At 36.8% G+C, this 19,895-nt stretch overlaps 1 protein-coding gene across 2 annotated transcripts in view; it reads left to right on the forward strand.

The window, feature by feature from the left end:
- The first annotated feature begins 263 nt into the window (after positions 1 to 263).
- The window catches only part of BMP5 (bone morphogenetic protein 5), a 55,142-nt gene continuing 35,510 nt past the window's right edge, over positions 264 to 19,895 (forward strand). For both annotated transcript variants that reach the window (XM_040059417.1, XM_040059418.1), the window contains exon 1: positions 264 to 747. In XM_040059417.1, the coding sequence (XP_039915351.1) occupies positions 264 to 747 (484 nt within the window). The remainder of the gene's footprint in view (positions 748 to 19,895) is intronic.

The following is a 19,895-nucleotide window of genomic DNA, read 5'->3' on the forward strand; positions in this document are numbered from 1 at the left end:
TCAGCTTTCTTAGAAATAACTGCAACCTGACACATTCCATAATATTTAAACAGGGTGGGGGGAGAGGAATCACCAAAGATGTTACGATGTTACGTTTAGAGATGACACTGACATGAAGAATAGGTAAATTTTGTTTTTCAGCTACTGGGAAAGCAGACCTCATAGGAACTCAGAACAAGTAGGAGAAAAGTTGTTGTTGTTTTTTCTTGGTTTTTTTTTTTTTTTTTTTTTTTTTTTTTTACTTGTTCTTTTTCTTTTCAAAGATGAACCTAACTGCGCTCAAAGCTTTCGTGGGCTTACTCTGGAATTGCTGGGTTCTGGTGGGTCACGCACAGGGAGGTTTAGGAGACAATCATGTCCATTCGAGTTTTATTTACAGGAGGCTGCGGAACCATGAGAGAAGGGAGATTCAGAGAGAGATTCTCTCTATCCTGGGTTTACCTCACAGACCCAGACCATTTTCACCAGGAAAGCAGGCTTCTTCTGCACCCCTTTTCATGCTGGACCTGTATAATGCCATGACAAATGAAGAGGATTCTGAGGAGCTGGAGTATTCACTAAAGGGATCAATGGCAGGGGAGAGCAGAGGGATACGAAAAGGATACCCTGCCTCTCCAAATGGATATTCGCGGAGAATACAATTATCTCGCATGACCCCCCTGACCACACAGAATCCTCCTTTAGCCAGCCTGCACGACACCAACTTTCTGAATGATGCTGACATGGTCATGAGCTTTGTCAATTTAGGTATGTGGAAATATTTTTTGGTTTTGCTCTCTCTGAAAAACTCTTAGACTGATCTTGTGAAAAGCAAACCTCTCAGCCGAACTGTAACCTGTTCTAAAACAGCAGGATGGGGCCCAGGCTGCTGTGCCACTGGTAAAAGAAAAATCATATGGATGGTAAAGTAGCTACATTGTAGGTGGCCATGGAAAAAGATTTTTCTCACTGTTTATATAAAGTCAGTTTCTATAACTTCCCTCTGCTGGCTTCTGTTTTCTTTCTTTCATTGATGTAATGAAAATTCTAGCCTTAGGCCAACTAACTCCTTTTTTTTTTTTAAATCTCTAAAAATCAAACACTTATGCCTATTGCTCAGTTATTTCCCTCAGTGTTTTCCTTAAAGCTTACATATGAACAAACATCACTTGTTAATATTTTAAAGCCTAGAAACGTTTGAAAAGGGAAAAGTTAAACCATTAAAAAAAAAAAAAAAGATTCTTAGGTTATTTAGTGGAGTATTTTTCTTTTGTTAAGAGTCAGAGTTTCAGAGTTTTATTATCTTTTCAATTGGATGGATGGATTTTAAATAATCTGTTGCTGTTCCTTTGTTATTTCTATTTAATAACAACAGGCTGTGTTTTATTATAGTGCTATGGTGCTCAAAATCTACAATGGTTCTTATTTTCTCAGTCATAAATAAATTAAATGACAAGTAGAGTATTAAACACCAGAAACATGCAAGCAAAGAATACTTTTGAAAATTATATAAATTCAGATACAAAACTGGATAAAACTAAATTATAGTGGCTTCTGAGTGTAATAAACATGCTTGCCAGCTACATTCTAGGAAAAAAAAAGTAGTTGCAGATTTCTTTACTAAAATGCAACTTAAATCTTATCTAGAAAGCTGCACATAATTCATGAAATCCATTTAGTATTTTTATTAGTATTTGAAACGCTGCAGGATTCATAAATGTGGCTAAAAAAGCCACATCTCATCGGACTTGAATAGCAAGAGGTTTAATTGAAAACTTGGATTTTCATAATAAGCCGGTACAAATTCTGATGAACTCTTGTTTTTCAGGATAATGCTTTCTGTAGAAACTTTTTAACAGTGGCACAAGTTCCAAAATACCTTCATTTTAACACACTCATTCTTTTAACACACACAGACTTTTTACGTCTACCAGGTTTTTTGTAAATATTATTACTCCAAATACTGAAATTCAAGGGAAGTAACAATCTAGAGTTTATTTGCCATAATAATAAAATCACTTTTCATTAATTATTTGGCTGACAAGAAGGTGTTCAAGTCTGAGATATTTTTCCTTAAGAGTAGCCGATGTCTACACCTCTAAATACATGTGCTTGTTGTTTTTTGCTCCGGAAATAGCAGGTTAGAAAAGAAATGGAATCTGTTTTTGGAATATGTGTTCCTTATCACTACAAAACAGTTATATATTGCTCATGTATTACTTTTAAATTAACATTGTGTGCCTCAATTTACCCAGAGTATCTGGAGTCAGCAGAATTTAAAATAGCAAAGTTATACAGAAAAATCAGAAACGCTCTTATCCTTAGCATTAGTCAAGGCACCGATGCTGCAAAAATTTTCCTTGTGTGTCCTGAGAAGTACCCTCTGTAAATACATCAGGGTCCATTCCATCAGCATCCCTGAGGACTATTTACATGGGACCTACCCTTTGATTTCAGAAATGTCTTTGATAACAATAGGACTTCTTGCAGTGAATGAGTAGAAGTCTTTGAAGTTTCAGTGTCAGATATGTCCTAGGCTGATCCTACTGGGCTTTCCCAGACAAAAACCTTCTCTTGAAGAACTCAGGTTTCCACTGAGTGTCTTACCTAGGGTAGGAATTTTTTAATATTTGTCTTATTTTTGTTGGGATGCCAGTGTTGCCTAAAGAAACTAATTCTGTGAAGCTAAAGCTTATCTTATGTTTCAAAACTGTGGAAACTGGGGTTGAGATGCTGTACTTTTCTAGTGATTAGTATTAATAGACACCATTAACTTATAATAAAATACTGTGCAAATATCAGGTTTAATCTGGCATCTGTAAAGTTAAAATTTATCTCAGCTCTAAGTTAGTTTAAATCCTAATTCACTTTAAATACCCTGCCATACAAGTAGGATATTGTGGTATGTCACACATTCCACAGTGTAAAGTGTGTAAAAAATATTGATGACCAATATAGATTGGCTTCAACATTTTTATTAAACAATCCTATGTTCAGTATAATTAACATAAAAATGAAATAAATCATGGAAACAAGTAACCATTTTATTTGATTTATGCAGTATGAGATTGTGACAGATGAGGGCAAGCTCTTTTAATGGAGAATGGGGAAAAATATGCAGTGATAAGTGAATGCTAATGCTGTACCTTAAAATCAATAAATTGTGCTGATGCAGTGTAGTAATAACTCAAATGGATTTAGAATTGAAGCCCCAGTCAACCTGCATTAAATAAATCTGCTCTGAAAATAGTATTCACCATGTTCATACTTGCACACCATTAATTACATAATATGTAATTATAAAACTCTATTAATCATCATGATATTTTAAATTGAAATTTTGTATATAGTTGTACCAGTTATAACAATTTGGGATGTATATATTGAAACAAGAAATACGTAGCTGAGATGTTGGATAGAAATTATTAAGCACAAGAATTGAAAAGACTGAATAAGATTAAAAAGAAAAGAAAAAATAGGCAAAAGCAAATATTTTTATATTAAAGAGTAAAAATTTAAATCTATATGCTAACTTTGATTAAAACCCCAACCTGTCAGAGCTACAAATACATTTTCAAAAACAAATTTAGAAAATAGTTATCAAGGGAACTGAAATCAAAATTCTGTCAAGCAACCAGGGAGAAAAATAAGAATGAATTTATTTCTCCTGAAGTTAAAATTGTAAACACCTGTTCTTTCTACTGGAATTTATATCAGAATTTCCATCTCTTTCTTTCTTGAAAGATACAACAGGACAGAGACTATGTATTGTCCTGTGCTTTGTATAAGACTGTGTGTGTTGGCATCTCTCCATAAATATTGATGAGTGTAACAGAGGAGTTAACTGGGTTTGGTCCAGCAGTCAAAGAATAAATTTTCCACTAAACACACCGGGATTTTCAAAGATCTGACTATATCACCTTCAAATTCAGAACTTTGTTTTCCTGACTGGGTGTTTTTTTATCCTATTATAATATTTTATTATATTACTGCAAACGCCCGAGTCTTTAGTGTTCTGGCATCTTCTTTTTGGCTGGTCTCCCAAAATGACATATATAGGATACCCCGTTCCCCAGAGAATAGGCAAATAATACTTATGCAGTCACTTTTTGCTCACTCAAGATTTAGTTAGGGAAGGATTTTTTTTAAGATAAATGTTAGTGTTCCCACTCTTCACCTCTTACAAAAAGAGGGGGATTGAATAAAATAGATCTACAGGGATGAGGCTTGAAAAAACAGCAGCACTTTTGTAAACTACATTTAAATGTTTCAAATACTGATTTTTCCATTCTCATCAAAGTGATCATTAAATCCGCTGTACTTAGGTGTTCCTTCTCATGGCATTCAAAGTATCTGTATTTTCATTTTTTTTTACAATATGTATTAATTTTTCTCTTAACAGATTGTTTCATTCTCTAAGCAAGTCTGTTTTCTTTCTTCATATTTTCCTGTTAGTTGATATGAACCTTCCATGAAAAGAGGGATATATATCTGCTTTTGTGGTTTTCTGTCTTCCTTTTTAGGAATATAAAATTAATTGTGAAATCTTGAATGTGAAGCGCACAGTACAATTTGTATTGTGTGCGCACGACGTACATGTGCTAAGAAGGATACAATAATTACTGAGATTTTTGAAGTAACCAGTTCACCCCAGAAAGACATTTTTTTCTTCTTCACAGACAATGTGAATGATTCCACAATCTTAGAATAATTTTGAAACCACACTTGCTGTGTTCAGTTCTTAAACCAAACACTGAAATCAATGGAAATTTTGTCTGAGGTACAGAGGGCTGTTCATATTTCTCCAGCTTCTCTATCCCAACTTTGAACACTGTTTTACAGATTATATTCATCTTTAAAACCTGAATCATTAAGCAAATACATAAATTCAAAAGATTTATAGCCCTTTGTATTCATTGGAGAATGCTAACATGGCATAGAACAAATTTTACAGCTACTTTGAGAAACCTATAGTACATCAATCCACACCACATACCTATACAAATATATTTTTGTTACATACGAAAAAGAAAGGATTCCTTACTCCAATCAGACCCTGAGCATATATAGTAGCTCATTTCTTAAATTAAACTAATTCAGTTTCTACAACCTTCCACTCACAGCTAACATATCATCAGCGAGGAGTATGGAGTGCTAAGCTATAAAATGCCAGGAGCTAAGGAAGGGGTTTGAAGGATACACGCAAAAAGGCCTCAGGATCATTAACTTCTTTCCTAAAGCTTAGGAATGAGCACACTTTCTTTCTTTTCCACAGGATTTCAGATGCTGCTGTCTAAATTTTAACCGTACATTAATTTCTTTGGCTGTGGTACAGTGTTAGTATATAAACGCAGGCTTCTAATGAAAATATTGACACAGCCTTAGCTGAAGCGATGGAAAGAGCGCTTGTATCTTGCCTTGAACAGAGGGATGCTATTACAGAGATAAAACTTGTTAAATTGCAAATAGACTCCATGTCTTTAATTGTGGAATTGAAGAAAAAAATGAGAAAATGTTTGCGAAGCTTTTATTCAATGGCAACCCCAAGTCAATAAGCTGTAATTTTTCACTCTTTTACCTAACATTTAGAGCAAATTGGATCAAGCAGGTCTCACTTAATTTTAATCCAAAGTAGACATCACTTGGCATCTTGAAATACTAAGAATTTTTTTCCCTTTATTAAAGTTTTGTCACCCATTCAGTGAATGGAATGTATTTTTTGTGACCTAGTACAGTCAGACATTACAAATAACTATCAATTATGAAATAAATTTCTATGATCAAATTAAATATTAAGACAACTCTTTGAAAAATAATTTTATTTGTTTCTAGAAAAAAAGGACTTTACTCACGGGATGACATGAGCTAAAAATCCTCATCCAATACTTAAAATTCATTAGAGTTTTATCCAATTTTTGGAAAATGACAGAGCAGGTTTTTAGAGATTGCTTTTAATTTTTAGCAAGAAATATTCTCCATATCCCTTTTTAAAATTACACTACATTTGTTGTTTTATATAGAAATATTTTATATTTCCTTTGAAATCTCTCAAGTTACATGAATCTTAAGAACTATATAACTCTACCTCAAAATAGGTTTGTGTGATCCATAAATATCATCTAACAAAATAATGTTTTTATAACTGTCAATTAATTTTTTTGCCAAAGTTAACACTTTAAATCCGAGTAAATTATTGTATCTACCCAGCCAAAGAAATGTCAAGCTCTCCATTAACTGGGGTATAAAACTGTCTGACTCTCCTTGCCGACAGGTTTGAAAGAAATTGCAGATAACTGAAGAGAAACTGATTTAGCAGATGGTTAGACGTGCATGGTGAAAAGCCATATATATGTATGGATATATAAAAATATATATTATTATTAATATTTTTCCCATTGGGAAGAACGGCTGACCCAGTTCCGCTTCTTCTTTAGAAAGCGTTTCTTTCCAGACTAAACACAGACTTTGGGTGGGGTTTGGGGGATTGTATGTATTGTACAGTGCATATTTTCCCAGGAAAACACAATCTGGCAGTGACTCTGGCTAACCATGAAAGAGAAGAGGCAGGCTTGTGGAGACATCTCTGTGTGGAGAGAATTAGGGGAGGAATTCTGGCATGGACTGGATGGAGAGCTTCTTGGTTCTCTCCCTAACTTTGCATTGTTTTCTTAGATAACTGGACAACTTTGGAATCTGTGTCATCTTCCACACTTACTGCTCCTGTTATTATTTTCTCTGAATGTTAAGTTATGCAAAGAATTTTACCATGGCTACCTACTTACTTACTGCCTGAGTTATGGGGGTAATTATGACAGGAGCAGTTCCTTTTTCTTTTCTTTTTAGCCATGGCGGTTCCTTTCAGCTTGCTCTCATAGGCCCACAAACCATTAGAATTTGGAAAAAATTGATTGATTGTAGTCTGATCATTCTAGGTGTCATCTGGTGTTTCCGCATAGCTGAGAATGAACAGTTTATGAAGTGCCAATTGCAGCCTCCGGCTGAAGAAAGGCTCCCCAGGGCTTCAGGAGAGCTCTGGCTGCTACCAGACTTCATAATTATTTCCCACACTTTTCCCTATCCTCTCCTCCTTGTCCTTTCCCTTGTCTCTAACCCCTGCTGCCTATGCAGGGTCACTGAACTTTATGTCAGTGGCATTTGGCTGTAGAAAGGATTGAGAAGTGGTGAGACCAGGCGGCAGAGGGGGAGATGGAGAGGGAAGGAATGAGAGCAGGCATGACAGAGGAATGGCACACAGGCTGGGCTTTAGAAGGAGGACATCCCTCTTCTCAGTAGGCAACTGGCAAGGTGCAGGGCTGGATGCAGACCTGCTGGGCATGGGAAAAGTTCACAACAGAGCAACAGCTTCTGCAGAAATTGCAGGAAGATTTAGCCCCACTGTTCTGTGCCTCACATGGAGCGTGATGTTGCAGCACTGAGCGCATTTCCCTTGCCAGTAGAATTACAAAAGTGGAATGGTTCATCATGGTAGGGAGAAGGTGAATGCAGATGGAGAAAGAGCAAAGAGCATGATAAAGACAGATAATGTACAAATGAAAGGCAAAATTAGCTCAGGTGTGGGATTCTTATCTGAATATGCCTTGAAGGCAAAGGGAACACTTTTCTTCTGACTCCCTTGTGGCAGAGAAGCTACCTCAGGCCTCCTCAGGCTCTTGGCTTCCTAGGCAAAACTTTTCATCCTTGCAAAACAAAATGCAGCTCCCCCCACCCTTCGGTATGTGTGTGCTGGAAGTACACAGACGGGCTACTAACATTTGCAGCCATAAATAACTTAGAAGCTGCTTTTAAAAACCGCAGGTTAAAGGATGAGGGCTGCCATGACGCACACAGAGGTTGAGATCAGAGGAGCAGCTAAGAGGGGTCAGCAGAAACAATGAATCCCCTTGTTCTGAGTCATATTTATGAGTGCTCCATTGCACCTAAAGTTCATATTTATTGGCTAGGCCATGGGGTTTCCCCATTTGCTCATCTCTTAAAATAACACCCCTGGTTAAAATTTCCTATAAAACACAGAAATGCTACAGCAGGCAGAACCTGTCAACCCTGACAACTACATTATTTAAGTTTGTGGGTGGGGTACACCAAGCAAGAGCTGGTTTGTGTTTTGTACTGAATCATGTATTAGTTTCTATACAAAATATGACTGCAATATAAGTAGAACAGGAAAGATTTTATAGTTCAGCTCTCCCCTCAGAAATTTCCCAGTTATTGAGAGATGCTCCAAGAGGTGAATTCAAGTGTTTAGTTCCCATCTCTTTTTGAGAAATTATTCTGGTGCAATAGATCACAAACCTGGCTTCATTGACTACTACTATACCACTTAATACATGTGGTATATGAGGCACGTGTGATACCTCACCAAAATGCGGCTCTACCTTTTTTTCCCGCTGTAATTCAAGGCAAACTGAGGCAAAAATCATTAATTAGTCAGAACCTAGAAAACTAACCATGACACTAGTGCTGGTTCATATGTATCTGCAGCTAATAACCAGTGACTTAGCAGAAGCAAAATTCCACATAATTCTCTTTTTCAAGGAGAATTAGGATGAGGAAGAAATCTGAACAACTGAAATTTCTGTAAGGTTTATCTTTATCTGGCTTAACAATATTACTTATTCAGACTCCATGAGAACTTTAAGGTCTTTTCCAACTTCAATGATTCTGTAATTATATCTGTTTGTTGACTGGGTTAATTAGATGAAATTATTGTTGTTTTAATTCACAGGTATTTGACTGTAGCCAAATTAATGAAGTTAAATTAATATGATCTGGTATGTTGTACCCTTATTCCAGAGTAATTATTGTGAATTAAGAGCAATTTGGCTGGCATATCCATTTAAAACATTTATTTCTTAAAAAATGGAGGGGAAATACACATGGGGTATGCAGCTATAAGATACTGCAAAATAATTTCAAAACCTGATTTTACTGGACTTTTTCAATTATGAATGGCATCATTTTTGGATGTAGAGGTGTTAAATTCTGTTCTGACAAAGAACAAAATTCTGGAAAAAATATGTGCTCTGTTTTGTTCTAGGCCTTAGAAAAAGAAGGAACAGGGACACTGAATGAGCAGGGACTCTGATTTTGGGGCATTGCGCAGATGGTATCTGGTGGCATCTGGTCCCTAGAGCCATGGGATTCTGGTGGCACAGTTTCCAAAAAAACTATCTGAGAAATTGAAAGAGTGTGAGAACAGTAGTGTGGATGATATCGCTACGGGAGCAAGTCCAAGCCCAGTGTACAACCCCATAGCAGCTGCAGTCTTTGGGGTGATTTATGATGGTGGAGATCCAGCAGAAACATAGCTCTGTAAGGTTGTTCCCAAGGTTAGCTCAGCTGGAATATTTGTCAAAAACTACAAGTCATAACATACTAGTGATCCCAAAGGTTAATCTGCTGCTCCTGACCAGGTTACCTTGCTGCCTCATACATAAAAATTAATTGTGTGCAAAGGTTTTGCAGTGAGTCATTTCCACCCTCAGCCAAGTCAGAGAGTGAAATGTCAGAGCAACCTAATAGGAAAATCCTGAAGAGCTTCAGGTAGAAAATGAAAACAGTGTACCTCTGTTTTCTAGTCCATAAAATGAGGATGGGCCAATACTCCTGTGTTCATCGTCTGTTCTGTGCATTGTCATTCTTTGAAGTTGCAGAGTACTGGTATAGCTTTCTTTTTGTGAAGCCTTGTTTTACTCTGGCTGTGTGCTTCGTAAAATCCTTTGCTTCTAGAAGCCTCACAACACCTTGAATTTCATCATGGTGATCTCAAATGTTATTTTAGAAAGGGCTAAAGGGCTCTTCTATAAGGGCAACAAGTTGGTTGTTCTTAAAATAGACAGTTTACAAAATAATGAAAATGAAAAAGAATTTAAGCACAAAAATGAGACTTGTGTTTTGGTGTAATGAAGAGGAAGTGTGACTAGCTTAGCTCTTGTTCTCAGAATATAGGCTTGTGTCTCTCTGAGTCATGTGTGCATGCATATCAGCCTGTGTGCATGGCTTTGTGTATGTAATATAGAAAGCATGTAAATCTCTTCAGTTTTAGCCACTGGAATTTTTTTCCCCTTAAATCATAATATTCTTTCCCATCAATACTATGTGGCTTTAGCAGCCCTGACCTTTCAAGCTGCCTGTTTGGACCAGTGTTTATCAGATGACCATTTGACCTCCTTGTTAATTGTACTTAATTACATCCTGTTGTAACATTTTGAAATAAGGAGGAGAGGTTATGGATTTGCTCCAAAGACCTGAAGACTAAAATGGCAGCAGAATTCAGTGGTATGAGGTGCTGAGTAATCTTGTAGTGAGGGTAATGAGAGCTGTGGCTCATCCAGTCGATGGCAAAAATTATATCCTTAAACTAGTCCTTTTCAACTTAGGATCATTGGTACTTCTTTGAATAAAATCACTTTTTTTTTTTCTTTTTTTTTTTTTTTTTTTCTTTTTTGAGAAGGGCTTCTCCTATCTGACTAACAGCCTGAATATTTCTCCAAAGAGCTCAAGAAAGGAATGAGATATCAACAGTACTGCAAGGGTTGAAGTTCACATCTGATGATATAAAAGACAGTAGCCTCTGTTTCCACAAATGATATCTCTGTAGTTTCCAAAAATTTCACACTTTCTTATGCCTCCATAGTATTTCCAATTCCCACGGGTTTTCTGGGACTTGTATAATATTTGCTACAGTATTTTCTGTGCATTGATGATTTATGAGCACATCTAAGGTTTCACTAAAGAGAAGCAATTATCCCGTGCAGCTGCAGAAAAACAAAAATGAAAACAAATCAACATCCAGAAAGAGCTGCAGTTCTTGAAAATGATCACTCTAAAGGCTCACAAAGCAACTTCAAGCACTTTTTATTTTACAATGGTTTTCATATGGTTGATGGCTTTTGAAACACATGGCATTGACCATATCACTTCTCACTAGTGATGGTAGATACAAGATACATATATATATTTCTTTTTCTGTTGTTGTTCCATAGCTTACTTTCCACAAATTTATAGTAAACTTGATTTCCTAAAATACATGAAAGAAAAAGTGGATACAAGCTATAAAATTATCATTTCCAGGTGAAAATCTACTCCCAAAATTTCAAGGCAAGGCAAAAGAATACATCTTCGATTTTGTTTTATTATAACTGTGATAAATAGACTTATCGCAGAATGAAGTGCCATAAAAAATTATTTGTTTGTAGTGGTTAACTGCACATCATTATGGCATTATTGCAATGGTTTATCATCCAGCATGAGTCAAATTCTAGGTAAAAAAATAAGTTACTTAAGTCTGTGCTGTGAGCTCTTTGGCTGATGCAGTACTGCCCATGGTCACTGTGAACTAAACACTATTGTGAAAGCTAAAACAATGTAACATCTTTCATGTAGCAAAGGTAAACCCTATAGTTCAACTAGACACAATTGCTTTTACATAGTTAAATGGGGGTTTTTGTGTATTGAATTAAATTACAAGCTTATATAATTAAGAATAAAACACAGAATTTGCTGGATGTCATAGTAAGGTATTCAAAAGATCATAATTTTTAAATCCTCTTGGGTGTTAATAAATAGAAAGTATACCCGAAAACATGCAATTAAATATGATGACTTTCAGGAAGGGCTGGTTTATTTTTCAGAACTTTGATAGGTAGCATAATGTGTTCCTATATAGTATTGTATATCAATAATTGAAAATTACGTATTATTTCAGAATAACCAAACAACTAAAGAAAAGAAAAAACTTTATCTTCTATATTATATCCTATAGCTATCAATGATGGTTCTTCAAAAGACAATTTTCTTCATCACTTCTTAAACTATTGAGTTAATTATCATGTTTAATGAGGCTGTATATAATAATGAGATCACATATACAGGGATAACCATTTTAAGATATATCCAGTTTTAAAGTAAGTGTATCTTAAATATATTTACAATTTTATAAAATATGTGTACTTATATATTTTTCTATGGAAATATAGATATGTGTAATGCAAAATCCAGAGGCAATGGATGCTGTGGGGCAAATTCTAAGACACAGATCACAGAATATTCATAGCTGAAAAGGACTCATGAAGATCAAGTGCAACTCTTAAGTGAATGGCCCATGTGGGGATTGAAACCCCAGCCTTGGTCATATTAGCACCGTGCTCTGGCCAACTGAGCTCATCTCGAGGTCAAATAGTTCAAGTTCATGCTGCAATTCATTGGGTCAGAATGAAGAGAGTAATGCCAATAAGATCAACAGCATACTGCCACTATTTTGATTGCCCTGCAGTTGTGCCCTGCTTCCTCCGTATTTGTATGTATTCCTTACAAATGCAAAGTACAAAATGTGCTTATCAGCATGTGTGCGCACAGGAGACCTTGTTTAAGAGGTGTTCATCACTCAGCTGGAACCAGTGCACAGGCACACTCATGAACTGAAATCTTGGCTCTATGGGCACAGCTCCCAAACAAGTTATGACCCGTTCATGCTGTGTTTACATTACCATCTGCTGCTGTACAGTAATGAAGCTTCTTTTATTAACATATCACTATATTGTTAGCATTATATCATTATATCAGTGAGATTTACCACAAACTCCATTAAAACTCCACAAACTCATGCTGCTTCTCCTTGTCTGCAGATAGGGAGCATGTTTTCATGAAAATGGGAATGAAAGTATGTCTCCAAAAGATGAGACTGTGATGCTTCCAGATTGACAAATGGGGGTTTTTACTTCATAAAAAAACTAAGCCTATCCCCAAAGATTAGAGCAGTTGTCACTTCCAAACCTAGTGGAAACACAGGTTTAGTGCAAGTGTAAGGCAAATGTTGATAAGCTGCTGCAAAATGCATGTGAAATATTCTTAGTGGTGTTGTACCAAAAAGATTGCAGGTCAGATTCCCGCTCCCTGCTCATTCTTGCCTTCTGCTCAGAAAAACATACAAGTTTTGTCTGGGGCACAGCAGTTCAGCAGAGTACATGCTCCAGGAGACAATCTTTGCTGTTTCAGAGAAGTGTTACATCTATGGTGTGATTGTAGATAACTTTACGACCAGCTTGGGTATTGTGTTTGTAAGTAACTGTGTGAGGTACATGAGGAATGCAGTCTCAGGTGGAATAACACTGAAAATGCAGAAATATTACAAGCATGTCCACAGTCCTGGGCAACCAGCTCTAGGTGGCTGTGCCTGAGCCAGGAGCAGATGAACTCCTCAAGTCCCCTCCAACCTCAGCCTCTCTGTGACTCTGTGACAGAGTAACTACAAAGGGGAACCTTAATCTTCTGATATACATTGACATCACTCATTGGGTTTTTTTGAAGAGGAGTGACAATTGTTGGATGAACAGTACTGTGTGCTCAAAACGTCATACTTCCTACTTCAGATATTATTTTCTTGCTTCCTATGTCATTTTGAGACTCCTGTGTCTCTCTCCCCAAAAGAGAGAACCGAAAGAACCTACAGTGAGGGATCACAATCTACTGTCGTGTTACCTGGAGATAAACTGAGTTGTTCACATTGCTTGTGAAGGTCATTTTTCCTTTCCTTTGGCAGTGCAAGTGTAATGCTGGATGGCTAACACAGAGGTATTTTATTCACTAACAGTCAGTGAGTTTCTGCCTAGAAAGTGGGTCAAAATGATCATTAACTTTGGTAAGTTTTAAACTTTTTTTGGGGAAAAAAAAATCCGGTATTTCTCCTTCTTGTTGGGGGGACTTATTCCACATGGGGGTGAAACTGTCTATGTGAGAATAAATCATGGTCAGATTAGACTGACAGAGCTGCTGAGGAGAGGGTACGTTTTGAATCAGTATTAACAAGCTATTAAAACCACAGCCAGATCCCAAACTGGCTGTTAGAACCTGCTGTCTGAGTGCCATTCCTCACTGCCCCTGGCCAGTCTCCTGTCTGGTCTTCTTCCTCCTGTTTGCCTCCACTGTATTGTCTATGAGGGCCTCCCCTGCTGTTCTTCTGGTCCCATTGCTCTGTCCCTCAGCACCACTTCTTAGGCTCTCCTAGGTGGCCAACAGCAAGGGTGTGCAGGAGAAACCTTCAAAACTAGGGTCAACAGATTATAAAATATGATGTTTAGTCTCCTTACATTTTTAATTTTAGGGTGATGACTCAGTATAGTGATTAGCCCAATATACATTTGTGCAACTGAAGTTGACAGAGGACTTCTGATTTTATTTGAGCCAAGCTGAGGTAAGAACTAAGTACATGGCCTGTGAGCAGCTATTTTTTGCAACTGTATTTAATATCCTGTCTATATTGCACTCAAGCAAAATTTTTTGATTTCTTATATGTAAAGAAGCCTTCTTCTACTCTCTAAATGAGATGTTCCTCAGGGCTTCCTTCCTTATCCTTGTTACAGCTGGACTGTTTTCCTGGAATATTTAGTCAGTGTTAATGGGTATGAGTAATATTAAAATACTCAGATGTGAGCACAGAGTAAGCAGAAAATATTGCCTATCCAGTCCTATCCAATTTGGTGTGCAGACACAACTTCCATGGAAGCATTTCCAACAAATTCCACAGCAGTAAATAGATGGAGTTTATTAGACAATATGTGTGAATGGTAAATGGTAGAGTGGCTTGCCACCTCTGGCTGGAAGTGAGCAGAGGGTTAACATGAGCAGAAACTAAGGAGATGTGAGAAGATAGAGTGCACTTTAATGTTTAGCTTTTCCTCCCCTGCCAGTTGCCCTATGATGATATATGCCCTTTCACCCTCCTCAGAAGTTATGTTCCATCTGTATACTTTTACAGTGTCAAAACAGTTATAACTTACACCTATTTTCTGACCATTGGATCCCAGAGGTATAACTTTTGTTTCCATTCAGTTGCAGTTGAACCCAAGAGGGATCTTTTTTCTGTCATTTGTTAACCTTGGGGTTGTGTTGATCTGACATCCTGACTTTCACACACAGTCAGAAACCTGGCAATAATTGTTAGTTTTCTTTGTGGTGATCTGTGATTATAGAAAAAAAAAAACTAAATGTGAGAAAAATGGAAGTCTATTGACAGATGTTACCAAAATTTACTGACTTTGCCAAAGGTGAGGCAAAATAGACATTGGAAACAGCAGAAAAAATTAGCAACCTGAGGTTTGGTGGTGTAAGGATTAGCTAATTTATCTATGTATTAGCTCAGAACTACGTAATAGAGGGATCTTTGATGAGTTCTGCTTTTCCAAGTTAAGATTTATTTATCACTGATTAAACTGAACACAATCAGAAACCTAGTGGATTTAGGTTAACATATGTATTTGCGATTGGAGTCTTTGTAATACAAGTGATTTGAGTGCCTTTGTGTCTTAAAATAATAAAGAAACCAGGGTCCTTACTTATTGAAGATGAAATAGCACATATGTGCAGTTGTATCTTTTGTTGTGCCTCTTGCTACAGCTGAGCAACTGGAGTGAGAGATTTGCATTTGTGAAGGCTGAAAGATACAGTGCATTATACTGTCAAAACCAACAGAAAAAGGAGATTTTGAGGAATCATGTTGCTAACTATCTTTTATGTTAGGATTGTGATAATACCTAAACTTAGACTCTCAAAGTTCTGTTCACTTCTAAAACTCGATCTCTTTGTCTGGTTACTTCTCCTCGTGTATTGGCTGGGTTTAAGGCAGCATCAGAAAAGCAGTGTTGCTTTCCCACTTATTTTGTAACAACAACTGAAAACCTTCCAGCATTTAATTATTATTGGACCAGCTGCAGCGCAGCACTTGTTTTGACTTGTTGAGCAAGTGCATTTGACTTGGAAGAAGAGTAAATTGAATGAATAACACATGTTTAACATTGAAATTTTTAACAAAACGTTGGCTATTGAATGAAGACCAGCAATTTCATTAAAACTTCTATTTCACCACATATTTTAATGTAAAGTAACAAGAAGGTATAATGGGTAATCTCACAGTGTCCAGATCACCTGGGAAATTATGTGTGAGAAAGCCAAACCCCGTTATGTGTCTTGGATTGAGACATTTCTTTAGGTATCTGCTTATAGAAGTTGCTGGCAGGCACTGTTACATGGTTTCTGGAAACTCTTTCCTTCTCATGGTGAATGCTGGAAGATTTTAACTATTAACTGAGTTCTAATTCTTACAATAATTCATGACAAAAAAAAGAGAAACTAATCCTTTTACATATTCACTTATATTCTAGCATGAGTGTATTACTCATTATTTACATGGGTACTGTCTATAACTTACTGAAGTGAAAACATTGCATGCACATTTTGAGGGGATTAGAAAGCAGAAATCACATAATTTGAAAGTCCACCTAAATAATATTTTAGTTTTTACACTATTTGGAGTTTTTGAAATGTGTGTTTTGTTAATTGTCAAGGATCTATGAGATCTTATTGACGACAATAACAAAATGAAGAAATGAACCTTTTAATAATAGAAGAGCACTCCTCTCAAAAGATGTAAAACTAAGCACTTGTTTAAAATACATTAATATAGTCTTTTTCTTTTTATATAAAGTATGGGATACTGAAATGCATTTCTTTGATGGTTAAAGAAAGAAAACAAATAAGTTAAATGTTTGTTTCGAAAAAGACAGGCAATGGGTTTTTTTGTTGGTTAGATTTTTTTATTATGCTTCCTCTTTTCCTTCTTGCTCTAGATTCTGCTGCCATTGTTGAAGGTTTTTTCATTGACTTTATTTTGATTTGAATTACTATGCAATTCAACAGTTCAGTAAGTCTGTTCAATTATAGAGGGGATGTTCTACAACTAAAAATTTGGATTCGATAAATAATATTTCATTTATTAAAATTGTCACTAACTGCACAGTATTTCATGAAACAATTTTCAAACTGCTTCTAATTTTGGAAAACAAAATAAGAAAATGTTGCTCACTGATGTCAGTAGTTGACGTGAAAATAAAGAATTTAGTGAAATAACTCTAAATTTACAGCAGTATCTCTAGCTTCTGCATATGACTGGTCAAACTTTATTCTTTGTGTTTTGAAAAGAAAGTGAATTTCATGTGGGAGTATTTTACATCATTATTTCAAAACCACATCTGTAAATATATAATTACTTTAAATACAACCAATATAATAACAATAAATGCAGAGAAACTCAAATAAAAACCGCTGCAATAAATCAGTTTTTAAGAAACAGAACTGTTGCAAAGAAAAAAAATTCTCCAGACTTGCCCTTTCTAATTAAGCAAAATTTCCACTGATAAAGGAAATAGCTTTGCTCCAGTTGGAATGGGATCTGAATGTAGGTTAAGTTTCTGACAATGACTTTTGTGTCTAAGATAGGGTGTGTGTGGAATGTAATTTTGAGGACTCGCATATTCAACCTCTGCCTACATTTTTTAATGTGAGATATCACAGAAACATAGAATCATTTATATTGGGAAAAGCCTTTAAGACCATTGACTCCAAGTATTAAACATTCACTGACAAGTCACCACTTTAAGGGTTTCATTCTGCTCCCTGTACCTGTCTTCAGCCTCTGGGAGCTGGCACTCAGAAAACAACCAGCCCAGCTCTGTCAGAGGGGGAGACAAAGAAGACATTAAGTACCCACAGTTTCATCATTCTTTGTCACTGTTTTCCCCCACATCCAATAGAATAGAGATCCTCCTTAGCACTCCATTTGTTGCTGATGTATTTACAGTAACCTTTTTATTGTGTTTTAAGGCATGCCCAGATTACATTATAGATGGGCTTTGGCCCTTCTAAATTTCTCTCTGCATAATCTCATGGCATCCTTGTAGTTCTGATTTCCTGCCCCTCCTTCCCTAGTGTATAAACTCCCCTTTTTATTTTCTGATTTCCAGCAAAAGCTTTTTGTTCAGGCAGGTTGCTCCTCTTCCCCATTGACTGGTTTTTGGCACATGGGGACAGCTTGCTCCTGGTCTTCCAGATTTCTCTCATGAAGAATGTTCATCCTTCCTGGACTCCTTTGCCCTTCATGTCTACCTCTCAAGGGACTCTGCCAACCAACCTGCTGAACAGGCCAAAGTCTGCCCTCAGGAAGTCCAAAGGAGCAGTTCTGCTGACTCCCTACCCTACTTCTTCAAAAATTAAAAACTCCATTAAAACTCCATAATTTTGTGATTGTTGTGCCCAAGAGGCCTCCAACTATCACACCACCCACCAGTCATTCTCTGTTCACTAGCAGCACGTCCAGCAGGACACCTTTCCCTAGCTGAATCCCTCGCTGGCTGTGTCAGGGAGTTTGCTTCCACACATTCCAGGAGCCTCCTAGACTGTTTTCTCTCTGCTGTATTGTATTTCCACCAGACATCTCGTGAGTTGAAGTCCCCCATGAGAACAAGGGCTAGCAGATGGGAGACTTCTCCCAGCTTCCAGCAGATCATTTCATTTGGCTGGATGGTCTATAACAGACTCCTACCGGGATATCTGCCATTTGCCTTCCCTCTGATTCTTACCTATAAACACTCAACCCAGTTGCCACTCTAATTAAGTTCTAGGCAATCAAAACATTCCCTAATATAGAGGGAATGTTTTCTTCCTTTACTATCCCTTCTCAAGAGTTTATAGCCATCTTTAGCAGCACTTTTGTTGTGCAATCTATCCCACCATGTTTCTGAGGTGACAACTCTTCATCCTAAATAGAAGACATGCAATGGGGTGTATGACTCTGAAGTTTTGTAGTTAAAACACTCAGCTGAATGATTATGGTAATAAAACCAGTAAATGTCTAATGTCAAATAATAAAAAAAGTCAGATGAGGGAATAAAAACTTATTTAATTCTCATTTTGGCCCTCAACCCCAGCATTTCTTCTGTGGAATGGCTCAGGATGTCCCATTGCTGGGCTACTGGCATCCTGGCAGTTAGGACACAATCATTGAAATCAGCTGATAAGATTCAACTGTCCTTTGGCTGAGTGAGGACTATCTCAGTCTGATTTTCTGGAGCTGCAGTGAACTAAAGGAGAAATGTAAATAAACTCCTTTGTTCTGTTTACTGGCTAGTACAAAACAGTTGACTCTTAACAAACAGAATTGTCTCTCCACTGACTGCATCAGAAAGCAAGCTCTGGTGTCCAAAGCAATGCTTTAAGGACAGGTGACTAATTTTTTTTTTATTTCAATGTCTAACTCGAAATAGATTCCCTGAGTTCAGATCATTCTAAAAAACCAGATAAACCTAGTAAAGCAATAGTGCTTAGAGAAGTACAGTCATCATCTGCTGGGTTTTTTGCTTCTTAATCACCACTTCGGGAAGTTACTTTTCTTCATTCTTGGACTTTAAAAATCCACCTGATTTAAAACATTTTCTAGAAGACTGTGATCTTCATTCAAAGGCCAATGAGCAGACTGAAATGGCTGCCACTTACTTCAATAGATTTCTCATTTTTAGGACTTCCAGGGTGAAAAGATTAAAGGTATGCCTGCCCAGATAAAGCAATTTTCTAAAACTGATATTCATTTTCTACAAGCCAAAAAATGTTACAAAGCTTAAAAATATCAAAATACATAATTTAGTATCTGTAATCTGGTGTCTCTTCAACTGAGAATGACATTCTGATGAATGCCCTTAACGTCTCTCAGATGCACTATATTAAAATGTTTACACCTAGCAGAGCTGTTTTATTTTGGCAGGGTTTTTTAACCCTGTATGTGTCTCTAGAATCACTTTTCACCTTTCTGCACACCCTACAAAATATTTGTTGCCTTAATTTATGAAAGGTGAGGCACTCGAAGCTGTCTCATCTACGATACTGGAATTTGAATGAGAGAGAGAAGAGCAAGAATGAGGTAAACAGCTATTTGATGTCTGTCTTTTCACAGTAGCACAATAGCTAATTCCTAGGGCCTCTGACCTTTCAGTGTCCTGTAACAGAGTACTTGCATTAATCTGTTGCTTATCTGTCACCTACCACATTTGATATTTCCAGTCTCTGCTTTCAAT

This window comes from Hirundo rustica, chromosome 3, assembly GCF_015227805.2.
Source record: "Hirundo rustica isolate bHirRus1 chromosome 3, bHirRus1.pri.v3, whole genome shotgun sequence".
Classification (NCBI taxonomy): Eukaryota; Metazoa; Chordata; class Aves; order Passeriformes; family Hirundinidae; genus Hirundo; species Hirundo rustica.